At 46.4% G+C, this 23,266-nt stretch overlaps 1 protein-coding gene across 1 annotated transcript in view; it reads left to right on the forward strand.

Annotated features, from left to right (window-relative positions):
- The first annotated feature begins 545 nt into the window (after window positions 1-545).
- The window catches only part of MFSD4A (major facilitator superfamily domain containing 4A), a 50,773-nt gene continuing 28,052 nt past the window's right edge, over window positions 546-23,266 (forward strand). Inside the window, exons 1-2 of the mRNA XM_056867729.1 lie at window positions 546-799; window positions 21,900-22,098. Of these exons, the coding sequence (XP_056723707.1) occupies window positions 567-799; window positions 21,900-22,098 (432 nt within the window). The 5' untranslated portion in view covers window positions 546-566. The remainder of the gene's footprint in view (window positions 800-21,899; window positions 22,099-23,266) is intronic.

Raw genomic sequence — 23,266 nt, forward strand, 5'->3', positions numbered from 1 at the left:
GTGTTCATGGAGGAGAGGGGTATTCATGGCTGTTAGTAAGAATGGCTACTAGTCATGCTGCATGCCTATTCCCTCCAGGATCAGAGGAGCATGCCTATTATACTGGGTGCGGTGGGACACAGGCAGGACGGGGCTGCCGCTGCAGGCGTCTTGTTTGGGGGCTTCCTAGAGGCCCCTGGCCGGCCAGCCTGCTGGCTTTGATGGGCCTGGGTCCGACCCAGCAGGGCCGTCCTTCGGTCCTTCTGCCCGGAGCGGCTCCGCCCTGCCGCCGCACCTGTGCGCGGACGGAGGCGAGCGCCCCGGCTGGGGGCGGGCTGGCTCCTCCTCGCCCGCGGCGGGAGGGGCGGGGCGGGGCCAGCGCCGCCGCCGCCGCCCGCGACTCGCATCCTGCTGCAAGGCGGCGAGCGGGGCGGCAGCGCGAGGCGGGCGGCCCCGGGGGAGGCGGCAGCTGCAGCGGGCGGGCGTGCAGGGCGGGCGTCGGGGGGGGGGGGGCGCTGCCGGCGCCTCTGCCTCTGCGGTCCCCTTGCCGGCTGGCCCTGGGCGGCCGAGGCGCTGCGGGGCCGAGGATGTGGCGGTGGGATGCGCGGGTGGCGACGCTCTTCCAGAGGAACCTGCAGCCCACGCTGACCTACTGGAGCGTCTTCTTCAGCTTCGGCCTGTGCATCGCCTTCCTGGGGCCCACCCTGCTGGACCTGCGCTGCCAGACCCAGAGCTCCCTCTCGCACATCACCTGGGTCTTCTTCTCGCAGCAGTTCTGCCTGCTGCTCGGCAGCTGCCTGGGAGGCGTCTTCAAGAGAACGTAAGACCCCCCCACCCCACCCCCGGCCTCCTCCTCCTCCTCCAACCCCCCCCGGCTCGGGCATCCCCGTTGGCAGCCAGGATGCTGCTGCAGCTGGTGGTGGTGGGCAGCCCGCCCCGTGCCCTCTCCTTCTCCGAGGGTCAAATGCTCAAAGCCATGCGGGGCGGCGCTGCCCGCATCCTGCCAGGCTCTGATCCCGAAAGCCGTCTCTGATTGCCAGCTCTTTGCCAGCTCAATGCACAGGGGGTCGCCGTGTTCGCCTGTCTGCAGTAGTGGAAGAGGGGCCAGAGTCCAGGAGCACCTGAAAGACGAACAAGAATATTTTCTGGTAGGGTGTGAGCTTTCGTGAGCCACAGCTCGCTTCTTCAGATACGAAAGACTAACAAAGAACTAACAAAAATATTTTCTGGTAGGGTGTGAGCTTTTGTGAGCCACAGATCACTTCTTCAGATACGAAAGACTAACAAAAAGCTAACAACAATATTTTCTGGTAGGGTATGAGCTTTCGTGAGCCACAGCTCACTTCTTCAAATATGAAAGACTAACAAAAAAATAACCAAAAAAAACTAACAAAAATATTTTCTGGTAGGGTGTGAGCTTTCGTGAGCCACAGCTCACTTCTTCAGATACGAAAGACTAACAAAAATATTTTCTGGTAGGGTATGAGCTTCCGTGAGCCACAGCTCACTTCTTCAGATACGAAGTATCTGAAGAAGTGAGCTGTGGCTCACGAAAGCTCATACCCTACCAGAAAATATTTTTTGTTAGTCTTTAAGGTGCTACTGGACTCTTGCCCTTTTCTAGCTCTTTGCTGTGTACCTGCAGGATCTCTACCCCTGGGGTCATCCTCGGAGAAGGGCGCAGATTGGTTTGCTGCAGTTTCTATCCTTCTAACTTGAGGCTGTTCGGAACAAGTACATTGTAAACAGTTGCCTGGCTCTATTTTGGGCAGAAGTGGTCCATGGACTCTTAAGGGGAGCAGGGGCTATATGAACCAGAAACAAACAAAAAAAATCTTGTTCCTTAAAAAAAAATCTTTGGCCATTTATGCATGAGAGGTTTTGCCTTGGATTTGCCACTCTCTAAATGCTCATTCCCCCCATCAGAATTCTCAAAACTCTGCATGGGGGCTTATTGTTGATTTTTGGGAATGTGGATGGGAAAAATGTGCATCTAGAGAGAGGCAATTCCAAGGCAAAACCTCCCATGCATAAATGGCCTTTGTGGAAAAAAAATCTGTTTTGCCAAATGATGTTAAGGTATTGTTTCTCTCCAGACTAGTGTAGGGTGGCATGGGATGCTACTGTACATGGTCAGGTAACATATAGCAGTCATCATCGCCATAAGAACATAAGAAAGAACTTAAGGCCCTGCTGGATCAGACCCAGGCCCATCAAGGCCAGCAGTCTGTCCACACAGTGGCCAATCAGGTGCCTCTAGGAAGCCACAAACAAGACGAGTGCAGCAGCACCATCCTGCCTGTGTTCCACCGCACCCAAAATAATAGGCATGCTCCTCTGATACTGGAGAGAATAGGTATGCTGCGTGACTAGTATCCATTCTAACTAATAGCCATGAATACCTCTCTCCTCCATGAATATGTCCACTCCCCTCTTAAAGCCCTCCAAGCTGGCAGCCATCACCACATCCTGGGGCAGGGAGTTCCACAATTTAACTATGTGTTGTGTGAAAAAAATCTTCCTTTTATCTGTTTTGAATTTCTCACCCTCCAGCTTTAGCAGATGACCCCGTGTTCTAGTATTATGGGAGAGGGAGAAAAACGTCTCCCTGTCCACTTTCTCCAAACCATGCATGATTTTATAGACCTCTATCATGTCTCCCCTCAGCCACCTTCTTTCCAAATGTAGATGATATTTTTTTTCTGGGGAGGGGGTCCATAGCTTTCATCAGCTTCTCAAAGGAGTCTATGATCCCCAAAAGTTTAAAAGCCACTGATATAGGATCACCTGCTCCAGATTCTGGTAGCCTGGGACTGTAATAAAACGTGCAGCGACTTTTGAATATTACAGGTTGCAGTCCTCTATGCACACCTGGGGCCAAGTCCTATTGAACTCAGGGTGACTTCTGAGTATGCCTAGGAGCAAGCTGTGAGACTGACAAGCTGAAATATCCCATGCACATATATATGAAAATTGCATAACAGTTGTGGAAGCCAAGGGAAAACATAGTTTACAATGTTGCTTAGGAAACGCTCAGGTCTGGACAGCTATTGGGGCGCTTCCCCTTTGGGTGCTGTTCAGAAGTGGTATGCAGATAGTACAGTCGAGAGGGCTCCCTTGGTTGATCTTAAGAGGGCTGTGGTAGAACACAAGAGTGGAGGAGGGCCCTGAACGCCCAAGCGTCATAACACCAGTACAGGGGAATATTAATTCGACACCACAACTTCTTTAGCCCCTTTTTCTGGTCAGGTTGCCACCTTTCTTACTGGCCCTGCTCCTGTACAGCCTGATGCTCTCAAACGCTAGCCTCTGAATCAGAACTTGACAAGTGGCAACCCACAAGGACTTGTGGGAGGCATCTGCTTTCCCCCTCCCCTCAGATTTGTCCGACTTGGCTGTTACTACCGGTATATAGATTGTATCACCAACACTTTATTTGTTGAAATTGTGTTCTGACAAGAACAGAACATAAAATCACAGGAGAGATTTAAAGTTGGTTATTCTGAAGCAATCACATACGCTGCCCCCCCCCCGACAATTCTTTCATACATCCGCAGTTGTGAATGCAAAGGAGCCTACCTCTTCCACTCAATTTCTCCTGCCTGATGGCTAGTCATTTTTTGTTGGTGGGCCAAAGGGCTGTTTCTCACAGATAAATTGGCCAGCTATTTGGCTCTTAATTCTTCATATGCTGAGCATGGAAATAAGCAATGCAGCAGGTCCTTAACAACTCCTTTCCCACAAATATAGAATTGCAGAGTTTTGCTAAATATTTATACACACACAAACAGAGAGAGAGAGAGTTGTGGGAATCCCTGACTGGGATCAGAGCAATGCATTGTGTGTGTGTGTGTGAGAGAGAGAGAGAGAGAGAATGAGAGAGCTCCCCCTGCCCCTGCCACTCTCCTAACTGGAGAGAAAACACAGGCACTGGCTTAAAAGCAACCATGGGCTAGTCTGAATCAGGTAAGACCAAGGGTGCTGTTTTCATTTTGAAGAGCAGTGGGAGATTTGCTGGCATTGTAACATCTAGTTGAACCCATTGTAACATCTAGTTGAACCCTCCGATCCTAAGGGTGTTTTCCCCCCTGTGTCTACTATCCATAGCTATAGAAAGCATCTGCTGACATCCCATGAGGGTTACAATTCTACCAAATTGATACTTAGCAAATCAAGAACTGATTGCTTTCTTATCTGAAACCATATTCAATCATATGGTGATTTTGACATGTCCAGTTGAGCAAATGCAGTTAAAAAAAAACAAAAAACCTTAGCTTTCACCACCTATAAATCATCATTTCAAACATATTAATGGGAGAAAAGTTGACTGGACAAAAATAAGATCTTGTATAACTAAAAACACCCCCTTTAGAAGAGTATGGCCTTTTATGCCATACTGTTTCCCTTGTGGTCACCTCTCCCAACGACTTCGGGTCTTTGTGTTGATCATGCATGCTGTTTCTGACAGTCAGAGGTCGCCTTGGTCTCCCCCTGCATTTCCCCGTGTTTTCAGGGACCTGTTTTATCTCAAATTTGAAAATGCAGGGAAACGCAGGGGGAGAGTGAGGCGACCTCTGACGGTTGGGAACAGCATGCATAATGAACACAAAGACCCGAAGTCATCGGAGAGGTGACCGTGAGGGAAACAGCCATGCATAAATGAGGATTGCTGGTAGTTGCGTTTGGGCAGCCTGTTGTCTTCTGTGGCCAGTAGATTGACATCCATGTCCACTTCAATAGCACAAAAGTTCTGCATGTCAGGAAAGTTAACGGTAGACTTCACAATTATTTGTGGGTGTCTTTTTTTATGTGTTCTTCTCCTGTGTTTACTTTAGGACAGAGTTGAGGTTAAAATTCTTGCAGTCTGTTTCATTCTTACAGTCTCCCCAGACTAACCATTATTGTTTTACCCCCTTTCCCTGGTTTATCCCTATTTCACATTTGGCTGAACACTCTCTCCCACCTGCTGCTACTCTTCTTTTCCTGTTCCAGTTGGGCTAAACCTCATCAGCAATGACTTCATTCTACTTGCATCTGGAAAATCTCTCCCACCGTTCCCGTTTCCTTATCCCTTTCTAACTTTGCCTGCATTTTTTTCTCCTCTTGAATTATTGAAGGATGTATCTTTAGAAGCATTCAAAGGGCTCATCTGAATAATATCAAAGGACCGTGGGTGCTACTTGATTGACCCAAAAACGATTTGGACAATTTTGACATAGAAGTGTTGCAAGCCTTACATAACTAACAGAGCTCTTAGTCACTGGAGTGACTATTGAAATCAGTGGGATTGCCTGGGAGGGTAAAGGCTGCAGGGTTTTTGTTTTTGTTTTTTTTTGCTCTGTGGGACCCTGGCTCTGTTCTAGAGCCCGTGCAGCCAGATTCTTGGATCTGTTCACTGTGAACTTGATGTAATTGTGGTGGTAAGCTCTCCTTCCCTGGAGGTTTTTAAGCAGAGGCTAGATGGCCATCTGTCAGCAATGCTGATCCTATGACCTTAGGCAGTTCATGAGAGGGAGAGCATCTTGTCCATCTTCTGGGCATGGAGTAGGGGTCACTGGGGGTGTAGGGGAGAGGTAGTTGTGAATTTCCTGCATTGTGCAGGGGGTTGGACTAGATGACCCTGGTGGTCCCTTCCAACTCTGTGATTCTATGATCTGAGGCCTTTTTCCACATGGAGTTAGTTGCAGAAACTGGACCATGTAGCGGGATCCTGGAAAGACTTACAGCAGGGCTGCTGTAAATAGAACACAAACTGCATCAACACCGAGCCCTTGGGCTTCAGACGCCACGCTGTGGCTTTCTCAATGTGTTTTTATAACCCCAGGGCTCTCTTGTAAAGGATCTGTTTTAATAACCTCTGTGTCAGAACTCAAGCTGTCTCCTTGCTCTCCAGAAGGTTGGCAGGCTACATGCAATGTCGCACAATAAGCACTTTGAAGCTGATGTGGGGTAAAAGAGGCACAGTAAATGTTCCATTTTCACACCGAGTTCCTGGAAGGACAGTGATATCCTTTACAAATCAGCTGTGCTTTCTGATCCCATTAATGAAAACTCATAGCAGGCCTCTTACACAAGGATCACTTTAAAACAAATATATTCTATGTGGTGTTTTCTTCTCCCCCAGCCCCAATAGGTCTTTGGCTGCTGTTGAGCACTCATTTGTTTCCTGTTTGTATTAGGTGCTCTAATTTTGGGACATTAAGCTATTGTATAATCATGCGTGAACTGATGTACAAACAGATTGCTTTCAACAGGGTGTGTGTGTGTCCATGGCTGGAGGTGTAATTGACTTAGCTACGGGTTTTTCTGCTTGTTTAGTTTCTTGTATTAAATATTAGTTATCTAATTTCACAGGCTGATTAGACAATATTTGGCGAACTGTCTCTTTGTGCTTTGTAAAAAAAAAATAACCTGAAAACATATTGCTCGGCTCGAGACAAGCTCATAGAATAGTCTCAGCAACAATTTAAGTGTAGGGTGTCTTTTCACAGGGCATCGTCGCTGATTAAAAAGAATGACACTGATTAATGTTTTCAGCACTACAATTACAGGCTTCACTGCCATGGGAATGCCAGCCCTTTTAATTGTCTGTGGTTCACACAGCAGGCAAAATGGTTAGCGCAGCCTCCATGCAAGTTCTGAATGTCTCTGTACACTGCTCTTACTCCTGTGTAATAACGTGTTAGAAGCTCAATGGTTTGACCGGGCCATATTTAATAGGGTGATCTGGCCAAGTTTTTTTTAATGCCAGGATGCTCCTAGAAAAGATCTTACATTAGTTGTGCTATAAAGATACTACCTCATTTTCTGCTGAAGCTTATCAGCTACAGAGAGATTCCTTGCCACTGCTATTGCAGTGATGTCTGTTTTAGGAGGCATATGCAGTATGGGCCTTGATTTATCACACTTCACCTCAAGCAAGAGGCAGTATGTCCGGGCAGAGTCTGATAACTTTGCCCCATTGGTGCCTAGTAGAATCCTTTCAACCGTTCTTCACAGCATTGAATCTGTTTTGCCTTCCTAAGTAGCTGTTCTCAGAATCCTTCTCAGATCTGTTCCATCGGGCTACTCCCAGGAAAATGTTCCTAGTATGTCACTGGGAAAGTCCAGGTAGTGACGGTGTCATGTTGAACACCAGGAGGATCCCATTGGACATTTTGCCTCCTTGTAGCAAATTGCATGACCTCTCCTCTTGTTGTAGGGTTTTGCTAAGCGTGGCTCTTAAAGTAGTTGCTTGGTTGTAGTGTTTCTTTAGTTGGGCAGCAGGTAGAAAAGAGCTTGCTGACATTGACAAGCTCACTCTGATCCACGAGGCCATTAGTAGCTGGACGGTGTTGCTCAGAAGAAGGTCATAAGCATACAGTCCACTTCTGCTAATTTGTATTGAACCGTACTGTAGAGTGACTTAAAGACTTCTTTGAGACATTCTCCATAGACTGTAATGATTTCAGCCACAGTTTAAAGCTAACATAGCATGCAAGTTAGGGGAGGGGAGCTTCAATTTACTATTTCCATGCACTCTTTTTTAATGAATGGAACTTAACGGTCCCAGCAAACTTGATAATTCTCCTAAAACTTCATATGCAGAGCAGGTGCTAAAGAGAGAGGGTTGTAGCTGCCTGATATTTTGAAATCGTGACACAGATTAAAAGATTGACTCTTTAGGTATAATCCACTGGCCATAGCCACCATTTCCTTTTTTATAATGTGCTGGCTGAACTTCACAGTGGAGCAGGTTAGCACATATATTCTATATGATACCCACTGACTTCTTGATGTTCGGTGACTGACTCAGGTCAGTTCCTAGACATGCACAGCAGTTGGAGGGATGGGATGTCATTTCACTTTTCAGGAGGACAGAATAATCTTTCATTTTTCAGCTGGGTGTAAACCATCCCGGGATAAAGCAGGCCAGTCACACCAGTGTTGGGAAGAGACTCTAAGAAAATGTTTCGCATGCATATCACCTGTCTGCACTAGGCTAGCTGGAAATAGGATCTGCTGAGTTAAAGGTTTTGGTTGCTGGAAGAAGATGAAGCTCTCTCTTTGAAAGACAGGGTAGGAAAGTCTGGGTACTATTCCGTCTTGACTTGTCAAGGGGAGGGGCTGTGGCTCAGTGGTAGAACATCTGCTTGGCATGCAGAAGGTCCCAGGTTCAATCCCCGGCATCTCCAGTTAAAGGGACTAGGCAAGTAGGTGAAGTGAAAGACCTCTGCCTGAGACCCGCTGCCAGTCTGAGTAGACAATACTGACTTTGATGGACCAAGGGTCTGCCTCAGTGTAAGGCGGCTTCATGTGTTCCTGTGTGTCAAGTCCAGTAATGCTTTAGGGGCTGGAACTGGGCGAGACAGTTGCTGCTGAGAGAGAGGGTGTTTGGAGATGAGAGAGAGCTTCCCCTACTTCCAACAGCAGAAGCTCTCTAAAGCTGCTTTCCTGGCTCCACAGGTGTCTCTAGCTTGAGCAAGGCAAGAAGATGAAACTGGCTAGTCTGCTTGGTCACAATTGTTGACCAACTGGGGGGGGGATCTCAGAGTTGGAATGCCTGATTCTGACTTGTTGGCAGACAAGGTGGCAAATCTATCTATCTAAAGGTGGCAAATGGACCCCAGGCTAACTTTGGTCTAATTTTGAACTAAATAATCTCACTTCCTTTTTCTTTTACTTAAAGCACTGTATGCACAGAAGACTGACTGATTTTATTGACGCGCTTACTTCATTTAGCCTACCTTTCTCACTGAGTCTCAAGACAGACCACACGATTAAACCATGCAACAAAAAACCCATATAACAAATAAAAACTGGATTACAAAATTTGAGAACTCAAGAACCCCCAGAATAATATACCCAACAATCAATGCAATTAAAAAAATAAGTTTTGAGAACATTGTAATACAGTATAATTAGGGCTGCCAAGTCTCTCTTTGCCACTGACAGGAGGTTTTTGGGTGGGAGCCTGAGGAGGGCGGGGTTTGGGGAGGGGAGGGACTTCAGTGCCATAGAGTCCAATTGCCAAAGTGGCCATTTTCTCCAGGTGAACAGATCTCTATTGGCTGGTGATCAGTTGTAATAGCAGGAGATCTCCAGCTAGTACCTGGAGGTTGGTAACCCTAAGTATAATGCAACAAGAAATGTAATGAAAATTACCTAAAATTTCTGAAGCCATTAAGTTAGAACCCTGTTCCTTTTATAGACAGTTCCATTTTACACGTTTAACTGAGGAATAATGTGGGAGTCTTCCTGACCTCTTCAGGCAGGCCATTCTACCAGATGGGGGCCACAATAGAGGTTGCCTGGGTGCCGACAACTGCTGACACCTTCATAAGACAGAAGACAATTATCTGCCCTCTTAGAAAATGCAGTCAACTGGCTGGTTAGCGTGGGGCACTTGGAGATTATTTATTAATTGATGTGCCACTTTCCTGGCATTGCATTAAATAGCTAATAAGAAGGCCCAAATACATAAATCATCAACACTTAAAATCAATAAGAGATCTTACTTAAGCTAGTAACAGCTATTAACGGTAATGCAAATTCCCTTTAAAACAATTCAGGAAGTTCCAAAGGATGCAGGGCTACACTGGCTCAGTTCAGACATAGTCCCAAACCCTTGTCTGGCGCTGCATGAACAAGCCTTGGGCTCACACTCCTCACCTTCTCTTGTGTCCTGCAGTTCCCTCCGCTCCTTCCTGTTTTGCAGCAAATGATGGATGATTGATACATCCAACTAGGTACAATGTGGTTGCTATAATTTGCCTGGAACCCAGAATGGGAAACCATGGTTTGATCATAGTTTCATTCTGGTTTCCAGACAAATTATAGCTTGGGTTCAGCAGAGCATTTCCATAGGTGGAAGGATTTCCACCTGTGAAGCAGGACCTTCTCGCCTTCACCCTCGCGCTTCAGCCCCAAACACCCCCTAAAATGGTACCCAGGGATCTCCTGTTCCCTAGGAGGAGCATTTGGGGACATTTTGGGTTGCAGTGGGTGGGGGAGGTGAGGAAGTCATGCTCCCCAGGTGGAAATCCTTCCATCCTTGGAAATGTTCTGCTGGAGCCATGCCTATGGTTTGTGCAAACCATAGTATGCCTAGTTTGCGTAAAATGGTGAAGCGTGACTTTCTGCAGCCTGGAAAAGGAGGGAATCATAGTACATGACGGTTAAGAGGGAAGAGTGCAAGGTGAAGGTTTACTCAAGTAGTAAGGAATCATGGTTTAGCTTTGTGTCTGATCTGAGTCATACTCTTTGTAGCCCATGGCAGTGGTAACATAGCTAACCAACATTACTATTGTCACTGCCACCAACTACTTCAATAGTATCATTAATCATTGGTGTGGACAAACCTTCTATTGTCATGTTGGACCTTTTAGACCCTATAGCAGTAAAAAAAAAAAATCAGTAGAGCCTCTTACACAATCTGTGACTACAGTATAGATGAGGCCTGACATTAGGGTTGGCAACCTCCAGGTACTAGCTGGAGTTCTCCCTCTATGACAACTGATCTCCAGCTGATAGAGATCACTTCGCCAGGAGAAAATGGCGACTTTGGCAATTGGACTCTATGGCATTGAAGTCCCTCCCCTCCCCAAACCCTGCTCTCCTCAGGCTCTGCTCCAAAAACCTCCCCCCGGTGGCGAAGAGGGACCTGGCAACCCTACCTGACATGCCTCCTGGTCCCCCCAGCTTGTCAAATTAATTTGCTCCTGGGGCCAGAAACCCAAAGCCAAGCACCCTGATTAGCCACATATCAAAAACAATGATGCCCTGTCTTGCTGCCCCTTGTTCCAAAAAGTGGTTGTGTCCAAATGAACAGCAGCAAGCCACAAGTACCCATAAATCATCCACCCTGTCCTCTCCAGATCCCAGTTTGTGATTCACGTGCTGTTTAGATAAATCATAAAGATTCCATTGTTTTTTCTTATTGTATATTGTTTTTGACCCATCGAGGGTTAAGCAGTCAAACTTTTCTTCGAAAACAGAGGGTGAAAAGGTCTCTGTATCCCTTGATTCTGGGTTGTGGAAGGGTGTGTTAGTAAAGCCCACTACACAGTGCATTATCATCACGTTTGGCAGTATTCTCTTAGTCTCTCTCCCCCTCCATGCCCCTCTCCTTGACCCACTCAACAGTATGCTGCTAAAAGCATTGCATCACATCTCAAAGTGGAAGGAACTGTCTGTAGCTAATGGCTCGAGCCCACCCCAGTCAGTAGACTGAACCACCACATCTTATGACTGAGAGGCAGTCGTGGATTTGTGTTGCCTCATAATGCTGGGCAGTTTTTCACATCCCAATATGTGTATAATGTGTTTTCTCCCCAGATGTTAGTGCGTGTTGAGGATATTTCCTGCTTTGTTGTCAGTTCTTAATGCTCTGTTGGGATGATCAGGAGGGAGTGCGGCAGTGTGATTTTATTTTTTTGTAATCCTTCAGGAAAAAAGCTGGCTTATCTGTCTTTTCTTCCCCGGGCTGCTGCTTGTAAATGACTCTGTGGTTTACTGAGGGTTGGAGAGACATTAAAGACGCTGGGTTTGCTGTGTTTCCTGGGCCAGGTTTCCAGGGGAGCTCAGCATGCTGGACAGAGAGTTTTCAGATGTGTCCTGACTGGGGTGTTGTAAACGAGGCCGTCTGTCTCTCCATGGCAGCTCTGCGTCGGCATCTGGAGCTCCATTCCTTCGGCTTCACAAGCACAGTGTAGCCTACCATTGCTTTTGGTGCTTTTCCAGGGCCTTTGTTAAAGCACGCTTGCACAATGCGTTGTCTCTCTGCTACTCTCTCTCTGCCTTCCCCCTACCTGTTTTTTCTTTGCTTGCCTGCCTCCTACTTCTCTGATATTTATTCTAGTTTACTCTGATATTTGCAACAGAGAAACATGTTCTCTCCTTATGCATGCACCCTCACAGCCTGCCCCAATCCTGAATGGTGCAACTCGTCCCTATCCTGCAGAACCACTGACTTATTCTTCGCAGTGTGCAGATGCTGCAGGACGAATGCGTGCGGCACTCTAGACTAAGCTAGCTGATGTTCCTGATGCCCCTAGCTAGCACTGGTCTGGTGTAAGCGTCTAGTCCATGAAGTTTAGTCAGATGGTACTATAAAGCTGTGCTCTTGGGACATACGGACAATTGAATTCTGGATGCAATCATAGGAAGCAAGCAATTCCTCCATCCTGCTCATGGCCCGACCCTGGGAATTAATGCAGTTGTGCATTAAGCAGGTTATTGTGTTGGCTGCTGGCATTGCATAACAAAGCATTTTTATAATCTCTGATGCAGATTAGAGATCGGACTTTTCTTCACCGCCATTTCCCCCCCCCAGCCGTACTCCTTTTAGTAGCACTGATCTTGATGTTGTTCTGAAGAGCTCACAAATCATGATTAATGTTTAATTCCTCAGTGTGCACTCATACCAAACGTGGCTAGAAGGGTTGTTAATGCTACAGAATGTACATAGAGCCCCAGTCTTGGTACGGTTCCCATCTCCTCTGTATCTGTTGCTATCATCTGCAGGATGATCCCCTGATGTCTTGTTTCCCCAGAGATGGCAGTTTGTTGCTGGCACATGATTAACCTTTAGCGGTTGTTTTTTATTCAGGGCAGTTGCATTTTTCAACTTCAAGCATCAGTGTAGGGCCACATCAAACCTGACAAAATCCTTTCTTCTTATAAGAAATATCATGCTACCTGTGTAGATTGCCACATGTGGTGAATGTACTGTAAACACACTTGTTCAGCTGTAAGTACCAGAATCCCTTTCTGTACAGGAATTCTCTTGTGTCTGACCTGGTTTTAAATTAGTAGGCATTTGGAAAGGGGGAGTGGATCTCCCCCTTCTATTAGATTCCTGATTAGATTACTGATTAGGGTTGCCAGGCCCCTCTTCGCCACTGGTGGGAGGTTTTTGGGGCGGAGCCTGAGGAGGGCAGGGTTTGGGGACAGGAGGGACTTCAATGCCATAGAGTCCAATTGCCAAAGCAGCCATTTTCTCCAGGTGAACTGATCTCTATCGGCTGGAGATCAGTTGTGATAGCAGGAGATCTCCGGCTAGTACCTGGAGGTTGGCAACCCTATTACTGATATAGGATTGCTTGCAACAGGCTAGTGATTGGCAGAATTCAGTCCAAACTAACCATTTTGGTTCCATTGATTTCTGTGGGAGGGAGTTAAAGGTGTGCTCCACCAATACCATGATTACAGCATTTGGGAAAGGGTAGTTGAAGTCGCTCCTCTGTATATGTACGAACGACCCAGTTTGTACTGCTTCCAGTATGATCACCAGCACATGCATGGCCCAAAACAGGCAAAAGTAGTGAATGTGAAGTGGCCCTAATTATCAGCAGAACAGAATCTGCCTTTGGATAAATAAATGGTGCTGAAACTCCACAGTAAGCACATACTTACGCAACTTTTGCATACCTTTCTGCCAGGGAATCTTGCTGGATGATCTTGGGCCAGTGACACACTTTTAGCCTAACCTACCTCACAGGGTTGTTGTGAGGATAAAGGAGGAGGAGAGGAGAACAATGTAAGTTGCTTTGAGTCCCCATTGGGAGAAAGGTGAGGTATAAATGAAATTAATAAATAAAATTAAATAATACTTTTGTGTCTGGTTGCAGTCTTTCTTAACATAAGTCATTCTGAGTTCAGAGGGAACAAAAATAGCTGTTGAGCAAAAATTCAGAATCCTTACCTTTGAACTTTCATGTAATTGGTTTTTTTTTTTTTAAAAAGAAGTTTCTAGTTCTTAGTGCTTCAAGATGAAGCTTGGAAGGGAGTAAGCAATGCCTGATTAAGTGAAACCAGTGGGGTGCCTGTGTGCAATTGCTGGGCCCAGCACTTCAGCTCCCTGCCCAGCTCTCTGCTCTTCCCCGTGGCTAGCAGAGGCAGAACAGTTTGCCTGACTGCTCCCAATATCACAGGGGCTAATCAGAAGCAGGTCTGCTCAGAAGTAAGTTCTGTTTTATTCAACGTGGCTTACTCCCAGGAAAGTGTTTTTAAATTTGCAGCAGTTGGTGAGAATGAATTCTTCCCTTTTGTTTGCTAAAGGAGGATTTGTGTGCTGCTTGTTCCCTGGTCTGGGTCTACATGGCAAACTGAGCTATTGCTTGTACCAGTCTTTTCCATACTTTACTGTCTAGTCTGTGTTTTCCTTCCTTCCTTCCTTCCATCTTTCCTTCCTGCCTTCATTCTTGAGCAGCTTCCAAGCTTTGCTGTGCCGGTTTGAGCTCTGTTGCGGGATGACTAACTCCTTGACCATAATGAGAGCTGTTTGGCTCATGGTAGCCCTGGCAGCACGTAAGATCAGTTAGCACCGGCAGGGTTCACTTCCCTTAATTTTGTGCTCTTCTGGCTTGCAGGCCCATATATCTGGCTGCATAACCGGGCCCTCCCGGTCCCATCAGCCAGTTGCATAGAACTGCCCAAAGGAGCAAACGGCTGTGTCAAAAGGCACTAATAGCTACATGCAAATTGTGGGTACAGTTTTTCTGCCCGTTCTGGAAACCAGAGGCCTTGGCACCTGGGCATGTGGTAAACTTGCTAGGCCTTGAAGCACCTGAGAGCAGATGTAAATATTGTCACTCTGGGGGAAATGTAATTTGGGTCTTCCATCTTAGGTATCAACACATCTTTGGTCAGTCTGCCCCAAAAGCTAGGGGAAGTGGCTTGACTAGGGTTATCAGGTCCCTCTTCACCACCGGCAGGAGGTTTTGGAGGCAGAGCATGAGGAGGGTGGGGTTTGGGGAGGGGAGCGGCTTCAATGCCACAGAGTCCAATTGCCAAAGTGGTCATTTCCTCCAGGTGAACTGATCTCTGTCGGCTGGAGATCAGTTGTAATAGCAGGAGATCTCCAGCTAGTACCTGGTGCTTGGCAACCCTAGGGCCGTCTGTGTGGCAAAATCTAGGTCTTCTAACTCACTAGTCTTCAGTCCATGGGTCAGGACACTCAGGTGAGTCATGGAGCCCACTACTGGGTCACGAGCCCCTATAGAGATGACTTTTTTCCTTGCTGCCTTTCTAAGACAGAGAGCAAAGGTGCCAAGGCCCCAGCCTGCCTTTGCATGCAGAGCACGAAGAGCAGTGGGGCAGTGAGATAAGATCACATAGTGGTGGAGATAACACCTTCACAGCTCTGATGAGAGGACCTCAAGGTCTTTTCAGGCACCTCTTCAAGTAAAGGCTAAAAACCTCAGCACCTTGAACTGAATCCAGAAACAAGATGGTAGCCAGATCAACTGATCTAATATTACTTGTAATATGGCTGGTTTGATTTCTGTCATTGGATGAGCTGCTTCTTTCTGCACCAGCTGAGTTTTTAGAGTCATCTTCAAAGGCAGTGCCATATAAAGCACAGGGCAACAATCCAATCTTGAGGTTAGAGCTGTGTGGATCAATGTGGCTGGGATGGCTGCGTCCAAGAAGCAGTGCAGCTTTTGAGCCAGAAGTAACTGGCAAAAGGTCCTCCTACTGCACTCTGCAGTCCAGGTCCAGGAGCAGGCACAGCCTCTTAACCGGCTCCATCCACGAGGGGAGGTAAAATCTCCAAAGCATCAGTCTTCCTGATCAGCATTCACATCTGTCTTGTCTGGCTTCAGCTTTAACTTTTTCAACTGTCAGCCACTTATTCAGTCCTTGAGCAAGGGCCGAGACCACCAGTATCCAGAGACTTACAGTGATATATAGCTGTGTATTATCACTATATTAATGGTGCTAAATTCCATAGATAAAAGGGTCTCGCATAGGTAAATTACTTGTGGGAAGCAACAGATTCCTGGGGTACCCAGTTCCTCTTATCCCCATCTAATATTCAAGGTGGTGCACCAGGACGTTATGACTGACAGTATCAAATGCTGCTGACCAATTCACTAGGATTAAAAGAGAGGCGTTTCTTCTATCCAATGGAGATAATTCACCAGAGCAACCAATGCTGTCTGCGTCCCATATCTATGTTATTTATTTCATTTTCACCCTGCCTTTCTCCCCAGTGGGGACCCAAAGCACTGGTGTAGTACTTAAGAGCAATGGACTCTAATCTGGAGAACCTGGTTTGATTCCCCACTCTTCCACATAAGCGGCAGATGCTAATCTGGTGAACCAGGTTGGTTTCCCTACTCCTACAGCCAGCTGGGTGACCTTGAGCTAGTCACAGCTCTCTTAGAAGTCTCTCAGCCTCACCCACCTCAAAAGGTGTCTGTTGTGGGGGGGGGAAAGGAAGGTGATTGTAAGCGGTTTGATTCTTCCTTAAGTGGTAGAGAAAGTCCGCATATAAAAACCAACTCTGCCACTACATCTCATTGTCTTTCGTAACCACAAAGGCTAAAATCCCATAGCTCAGTCTGATGCCAGATTGAAATGTATCATCCAGGAATATGAGAAGTTGCTTTGACACAATACATTCAAACACCTTGCCAAGAAATGGTAGACTGAGTACAGGCCTATCACTTGCTCATTGAATCATCCACAGGCAGTGAGGATCTTATTTTTTCCCCAATAAAGGCTGGAAAATATATTCCTTCAAAGGCCTTGTAAAAACGCTCTCTTTCAAAGAGCTAATAATAACCTGTATCAAAGTGGGCTTAATTTTCCCAAGACAAGATTTTTACAACCATGAAGGAGAAGGATGTAACTTGTAGGAAGTGGCCTTCACAACTCCCATAATTATGTCAGCATCTATTAGGTAAACCAGTCCAAAACTATCCAGGCACGCTTGACTATCCAGCCCTACAAGTGACTCTACTAGTTGATCAGCATTCATATTGGAATCCAAGTCAGAGTGGATCAGAGAGATTTTGGCCTTTGTGGTTATGGGAGAAAAACGTAAAATCCACTGTGAACTTGATGATACAAACTAGGTTTTAAGCCCCTCTCTTGGCTTCAAGCTTTTGCCTCTCTTAGAATTGCAGAGTTGGAAGGTATCTTATAGGCCAGTGATGGTGAACCTTTTAGAGACCGAGTGCCCAAACTGCAACCGAAAACCCACATATTTATCGCCGAGTGCCAATGCGGCAATTTAACCTGAATACCACCCCCAGAGGGGGCCCAGAGGGAGAGGCTAGGGTTGCCAAGTTCCTCTTCGCCATGAGTGGGAGGTTTCTGGGGTGGTGCCTGAGGAGGGCGGGGTTTGGGAAAGGACTTCAGTGCCATAGAGTCCAATTGCCAAAGTGGCAATTTTTTCCAGGGGAACTGATCTCTATTGGTTGGAGATCACCCGGGGCGGGGCAGAGCCGGAAAGGCCAGCGGCTTGGAGGAACCGCGCGTGCCGGCAGAGAGGGCTACGCGTGCCGGAAGTGGCACGCGTGCCATAGGTTCGCCAACACAGTTATAGGCTGTCTAGACCAGGGGTGTTGAACTCATTTGTTACGAGGGCCGGATATAACATAAATATCAGTTGGTCAGGATGGGCAATGTCTCACCAGCCCAGATCGGGACTCGGATGGTGGTGGCTGCCTCGGCTGGCTCATGAGCTGGATAAAAGCTCTCAAGGGGCTGGATCTGGCCCCTGGGCCTTATGTTTGACACCCCTGGTTTAGACTATGCAGGAAATGCAAAGCTAAAACGTCCCTAACATATGGCTGTCCAGCCTCTGCCTGAAGATAACCAGTGAGGGAGAGCCCATTTCAACCCCCTCACTAGCTGGTTCAGTTGCTGAACTGCTGTTACTGATGGGTGCATCATCTCTTCGAAATCCTGCATGTTCTTTTACAGTGTGTGTGAAGTGCCTTCAAGTCGCAGTCGACTTATGGCGACCCCTTTTTTTGGGTTTTCATGGCAAGAGACTAACAGAGGTGGTTTGCCAGTGCCTTCCTCTGCACAGCAACCCTGGTATTCCTTGGTGGTCTCCCATCCAAATACTAACCAGGGCTGACCCTTCTTAGCTTCTGAGATCTGACGAGATCAGGCTAGCCTGGGCCATCCAGGACAGGGTTCTTTTACAGTAGGTGTACATAAAATAATTTTAAAAACAGAAATGTGACAATTTAATACTTTACAATTTCCAGTTCCTTGTTCTTTGGTTATACGTGTTGGATTTTCTTTGCAGCAATAAATGCTAAAAAAAAAAAAAAAGCATTGTTAATTTTGTTTGAAAGCTTCAGTTGTGCAGCAAATTAGACGTTTTTCTTCCTCAACATAGTCAGATTTTAAAACCTTGTCTTCCTGTGCAGTACTAACAGTGTAATTTAATTTTTTCAATCCTTTAATTTAAGGGAAGAGTTATAGCACTGACAAATTTAATGTTCTTTAAAACCAACACTTGTTTTTAATTTTATAATTTACTTTCTTCTTCGAAAGTGAGGTCAACAGATTACACAAGTCCTTTGCGATGGGAGGTGGTTGGGCAAAATTTAGCTCCAACTGAATGAAATTCTCAGGGCTTTTATTCCTCTCCCAAGAGATAGTATCTGCTAAAATTCAGAGAGATGGGAGAAAGAATCCCAATTTGACAAATACTTGTGAGTCCAAACATAGTAGATACTATAGCATCTAGAAAACTACTTATTCAGTTACTATGAGGCTAGAAAGATATTTATGTCCCAAAGGGGGTTCTCACGTAAAGAGAAAGTATTCACTCAATCATTAAAAGTAAAATAAATCTTTTATTTCTGGTATGTGTTGTCAATGAGAGACAGTCAGGCACAATCAAGCAATGCTAAACTACCATACTGGAAGCATTCAGTCATCAAAAACATATCTTCTTTAAGGCATATTTTGCCTTTAATTCCAGCCAACTTGGGACTTTTAAAATTGATCTCTCTGAAAGTTGGCAGGAATGATTTGTTGCATCTAAGCTACAGTTTTAGAGGATGTCACTCAAACCTGACGTGCAAATGTGCTTTGACCTTAGTTACCTGTAAAACTGAGACTCTTTTCTATCTCTGACATTTTACGTAGTTATGGTCCCTTGGATGAGGAGTACTATACCAGAAAATAACATCCAAATTGTATGGAAAACAGGAGCTGCTGCTGGAAACGTTTCCCATTAAAACTAACTGAAACAAACAAGCATATAATTTTATAATCATGCAATTGCTTAATTTTTTAACACAAATAGACCAGGGTTGCCAACTCCAGGTTGGGAAATTCCTGGATATTAGGGGGGTGGAGCCTGGGGAGGGACCTTTTCTATAGGAGAACCGATTGTGGTACTCTGGAGACCAGTTCTAATTACAGGTGATCTCCAGGCAACAGCTGGAGCTTGGCAACCCTAAGGTAGACACAAAATTGTTCTGCGGGCCTAACTGCCTCGGTGATTCCCCCCCCTGCTAATCTTGCCCTCCTGCTGTTGTGCTTTTAGGCTCTTCCTCTGCATTTGGCTGGACAAATGGCCATGGTATTAATTTTAGGAAGAGACTTCATGGAGAGAGTGTACTGACACATGTGCTCATCGCTTGCTCTCACTTAGAGTTAGAATAAGAACTTTGAAACCTTGTACGTTTATTGATATACAACAGGTCCCGACACAAAACTAATTAAGGGATGTTTCCAATTTTTTTTTAACGTAACTTTAACCTGAAAAATGAGGATGTTTAAGTAGGGTTGCCAGGTCACCCCTGGCCACTGGCAGGGGATGGGAGAGTGAAACTCCTGGAGATTTGGGGATGGAGCCTGAGGAGAACAGGGATCTCAGTGAGGTACAATGCCATAGGGTCCCACCCTCCAAAACATCCATTTTATCCAGGGGATCTGATCTCTGCAGCCTGGAGATGAGCTGTAATTCCAGGGGATCCCCAGGTCCCACCTGGAGGCTGGCATCCCTCCATTTAAGGTATGAGTTGCTCAGTGGTGACTCAGCAAAGAGTGTTGCCTGAGACCGCTGCCCCCTGCCTGCCCTCACCATTGCTATAATACCACTGCTTTCCTGCTATTCTCTTAATGTTCCCTCCCTGCTAATGTTCCCCAGGCATCTTTAAACACTGCATGATAAGTCATTCTTGTCCAGTAGGGCTTCCTAAATTATTCCTTCCTTGCCCTGCTGTGTTTAAAGATGCGGGGTGGAGGGAGTTAGGAGGGAAGGAACATTAGCTGTTTGCAGATGGAGGCAAGAGTGCAAATACAGTTTTCGCATCTGCAAACTCAAGGCAAAAAATGTGGCCACTGGCAGGATATTACTGTACTCCAGGTAGGTTTTCTGTGCCGCGTTTCAGATGCTTGGGCAAATTACCTGGCTTTTTTCATTGAATAGAATTTTGGGGCTGTGTGATGGTAGAATGCTGTTTAACTAATGTGTCTAGCTGTTCCTTGGCTGCTAAGTAAGGCCTCGGTTCCATCAGTGATATGTGTTCCCACTGCAATACTCATGCACCAACTAGCAATCATAGGAAGGCCCTTTCATTCAGCCTTGAATTCCCAATCTATCAAATATGAGCAATAAAAGTCTACCGCACATGGCTACCATGAGGATTATAAAAAGTTACATACCAGCCTGTGAATGCTGCATTTGTACCACGGACACGTAAAAGTTGTCTGTTGGGGGAAAGTTTTCCTTAAGTGCCTCAATACAACCTCTAGACTGACAGTGCCTTCCCTTTTAATGTTTCAGGCAGGCTATCTTTTAATTTTATTTTATCTGTTCTTACATTTGTTCTGCATTTTACTGTTTTAAGCTCTCCTTTTTTGTTTATTTACACTTGGAAAACTGCTCCAATACCTTGGGGGGCAGCAGCTTTGTGATGGACACAAAGGCTAGCCAATCAGCATCGTGTACAGCCTAGCTCTGAATAGGTGGAGCGGGTTGCTTCATGACTGGCCAGCTTTCATGTCCACCTACTGCGAAAATCCAATATCTGCTCTAATCCTCTAATCTGGTTTTCCTCTCCCCCCCCCATGACCATCCTCCAAAGAAGGCTGTACATATATCAGATATGCAGAGTGCACTTCCTACAGTGGGTTCACAAAGCTATAATTATGTATATCTGTATGAACCCCAAAGGGTGCAAAAATGGGCTTGAGTATGTGGGAAATGCCTATTAAAACTCTTGCTGATGAAGAGGGGGCTGAGCAGTACTCTCATTGGAAAGGAGGAAGTGTGTCAATTCTTGGTCTGTCTTTTTGATCTGATTAGCCAAAGCAGAAAAAAAAACAAAGGAAATTAGTTTGAACCTGTGCTTGGGGCAGAGTCTTGGATCCACCTGTGTACACACAGAAACATAAAACAGACTTGCCATCATTCTTCTTGTGCAAGATCTTGTGCAACACCTAATGGTTTCCTCCTATATCTTCTAGTGCCCAGACATTTCAGGCACATCTTGTGCTAGTGCGGAAATGGTGCAGGATGCAACCTGTGTGGGGGATGAGGGCGAGGGGTTTTCCCCCACACTTCTGCTTGCACAAGGGACTGTAGTGGTCCTTGGTGGATCCACAACAGCATCTGAGCCCCCTCAGTGCATCAAAGATAATATGAAACTCGGACTGTATAAATGATAATAAACAGTAATCCCAAAGTGATAAGTGGTTTCAAGGGCAGTTAAGTTATTATAGGAGTGATGACGGGCCTTGGCCCAGTGAGAGAAACTGGATCCAAGATGAGTCATAGGATGGCCACAATCCAACACAGAGTTAAGCACACTTAAACCCATATCCTGGATGTAATCACCTGCAACGTACACTTGCGTTTATACGTAAGAGCGTTTCTTGGGCTGTAGCCACAAGCATACATGCAGGCTAACATTGAAAGGAGAAGTAAAGGACAAGAGGCAGTCTAATGGTTAGAGAGCTGTCTAGGACTGGAAGACCAAAGTTCAAATCCCCACTTTGCTTCAAAGTTCACTGGGGTGGCTTTGGGGCAGTTATGTGCTCTCAGTTTAATCTGCCCCCTGCCTCAGAGGTGTTGGGAGAATCTGGTTTGGAGCCCTGAGCCCCTTGGAAGAAAGGCAGGACTAAAAATGGAGTAGACTACAGAGATTGACCTCTGCCTCTTTTGTCTCGTCCAGGTTGGCTCAGTCCCTGCTGGCCCTTTTTGCATCGTCGCTCGCGATCTCTGTGGTTTTTGCCATCATCCCCTTCTGCCACAATGTGGTGGTGCTGGCAGTTGTCATGGCCATGGCTGGGCTGGCGATGGGATGCATTGACACTCTCTCCAATATGCAGCTGGTGAAGATCTATCAGAAGGACTCCGCCGTCTTCCTGCAGGTGAGACAAAAAAAGAAACCGATCTAAGACTCTTTTCCTACTTTATTTTGGAATTCTGTTGACTCCCCCTCCCCGTATTGTATATCTTCATGTTTGTTCCAGGCCTAAACTCTCCCTTCTCTCTGCAGTTTGAAGTTATTTATTTTCCATATCTTGTTAAGAGGCATTATCCTATTTTACAGCCAAGGACGTCGTGTCTCAGAGAGGTCTGGCGTATTCAGGAACTATTCCTGGTCCCAGTTTAAAGTTGAGCGCTAAACTGGAAGTGCAGGTTCTGTTGCCCAAAGAAAGAAGGTACAGTAGCACAAGAGAATCTTACATCACATCGTTCTTCAGTTATTTGTGTAGGGAAGGGTATATTGACCTCATCTTCAGCCCTGTCTTCCATGCGGGCAAGCAACAGGACCCATGCTTTTAATGTAAGAGGGCTGAGACTGGATGCAGCATGTAAGCACATTCTATACATACAAAGTCCCATTGAGGTACACCATAGTGCCTAACCCAAGAGATGCAACATTAGGTACAGTAATGTTTCATCAGAACAAATTCCATTGAGAGAAGAATCTGTACGCTCAATAGAACGCTTCTTTCAGTCCTGTCGTGACCCCTCCAACCAGCTCAGTGACTCAGACTTGAAGTCCTCAGGGGAAGAGCCTGAGGAACCAAGGCCATCAGCTGAGGAGGACCAGGGGGACCAGAAAGAGGCTAACATGATGTGCCAGAGGCCCCCCCAGTTGGAACCTGCTAGGGAGACCTCGCTGCCGACTCCTGAGATAGCTACCATGCCTCCACTGAGCAGGTCTCAAACTTGGGCCCGTAGCCCCCCAGGACCCCTCCCCACTCTTCAGGAACAGCAGCAACAGAAAGCCCAGGTTCACCAAAGGAGGTGAAGTGCCAGGCTGGCTATGTGCAACCCCATCCCGGAGCCATGCAGTGGGAGCGATACTTCTTCTCAGGATCCTGGCCAAAGTGCAGCACAGCTGCAGGAGCTCAACAACTGCTAGCCGTGTAGCTGAGCCTGATTCCGTCCCAGCCTATTTAGGCTGAGGTTTGGGAAGGCTGCCTTGCTGGATCAACCGGTCCGCTAGGCGCAAGCCTCTGTTTCAGCCGCAGGCCCTGACCTCCAGTTCCTGCTCCTGGCTGACCACTCCTATCTATGCTCTCAAGT

The sequence above is a fragment of the Euleptes europaea genome, chromosome 2 (assembly GCF_029931775.1).
Source record: "Euleptes europaea isolate rEulEur1 chromosome 2, rEulEur1.hap1, whole genome shotgun sequence".
Lineage (NCBI taxonomy): Eukaryota > Metazoa > Chordata > Lepidosauria > Squamata > Sphaerodactylidae > Euleptes > Euleptes europaea.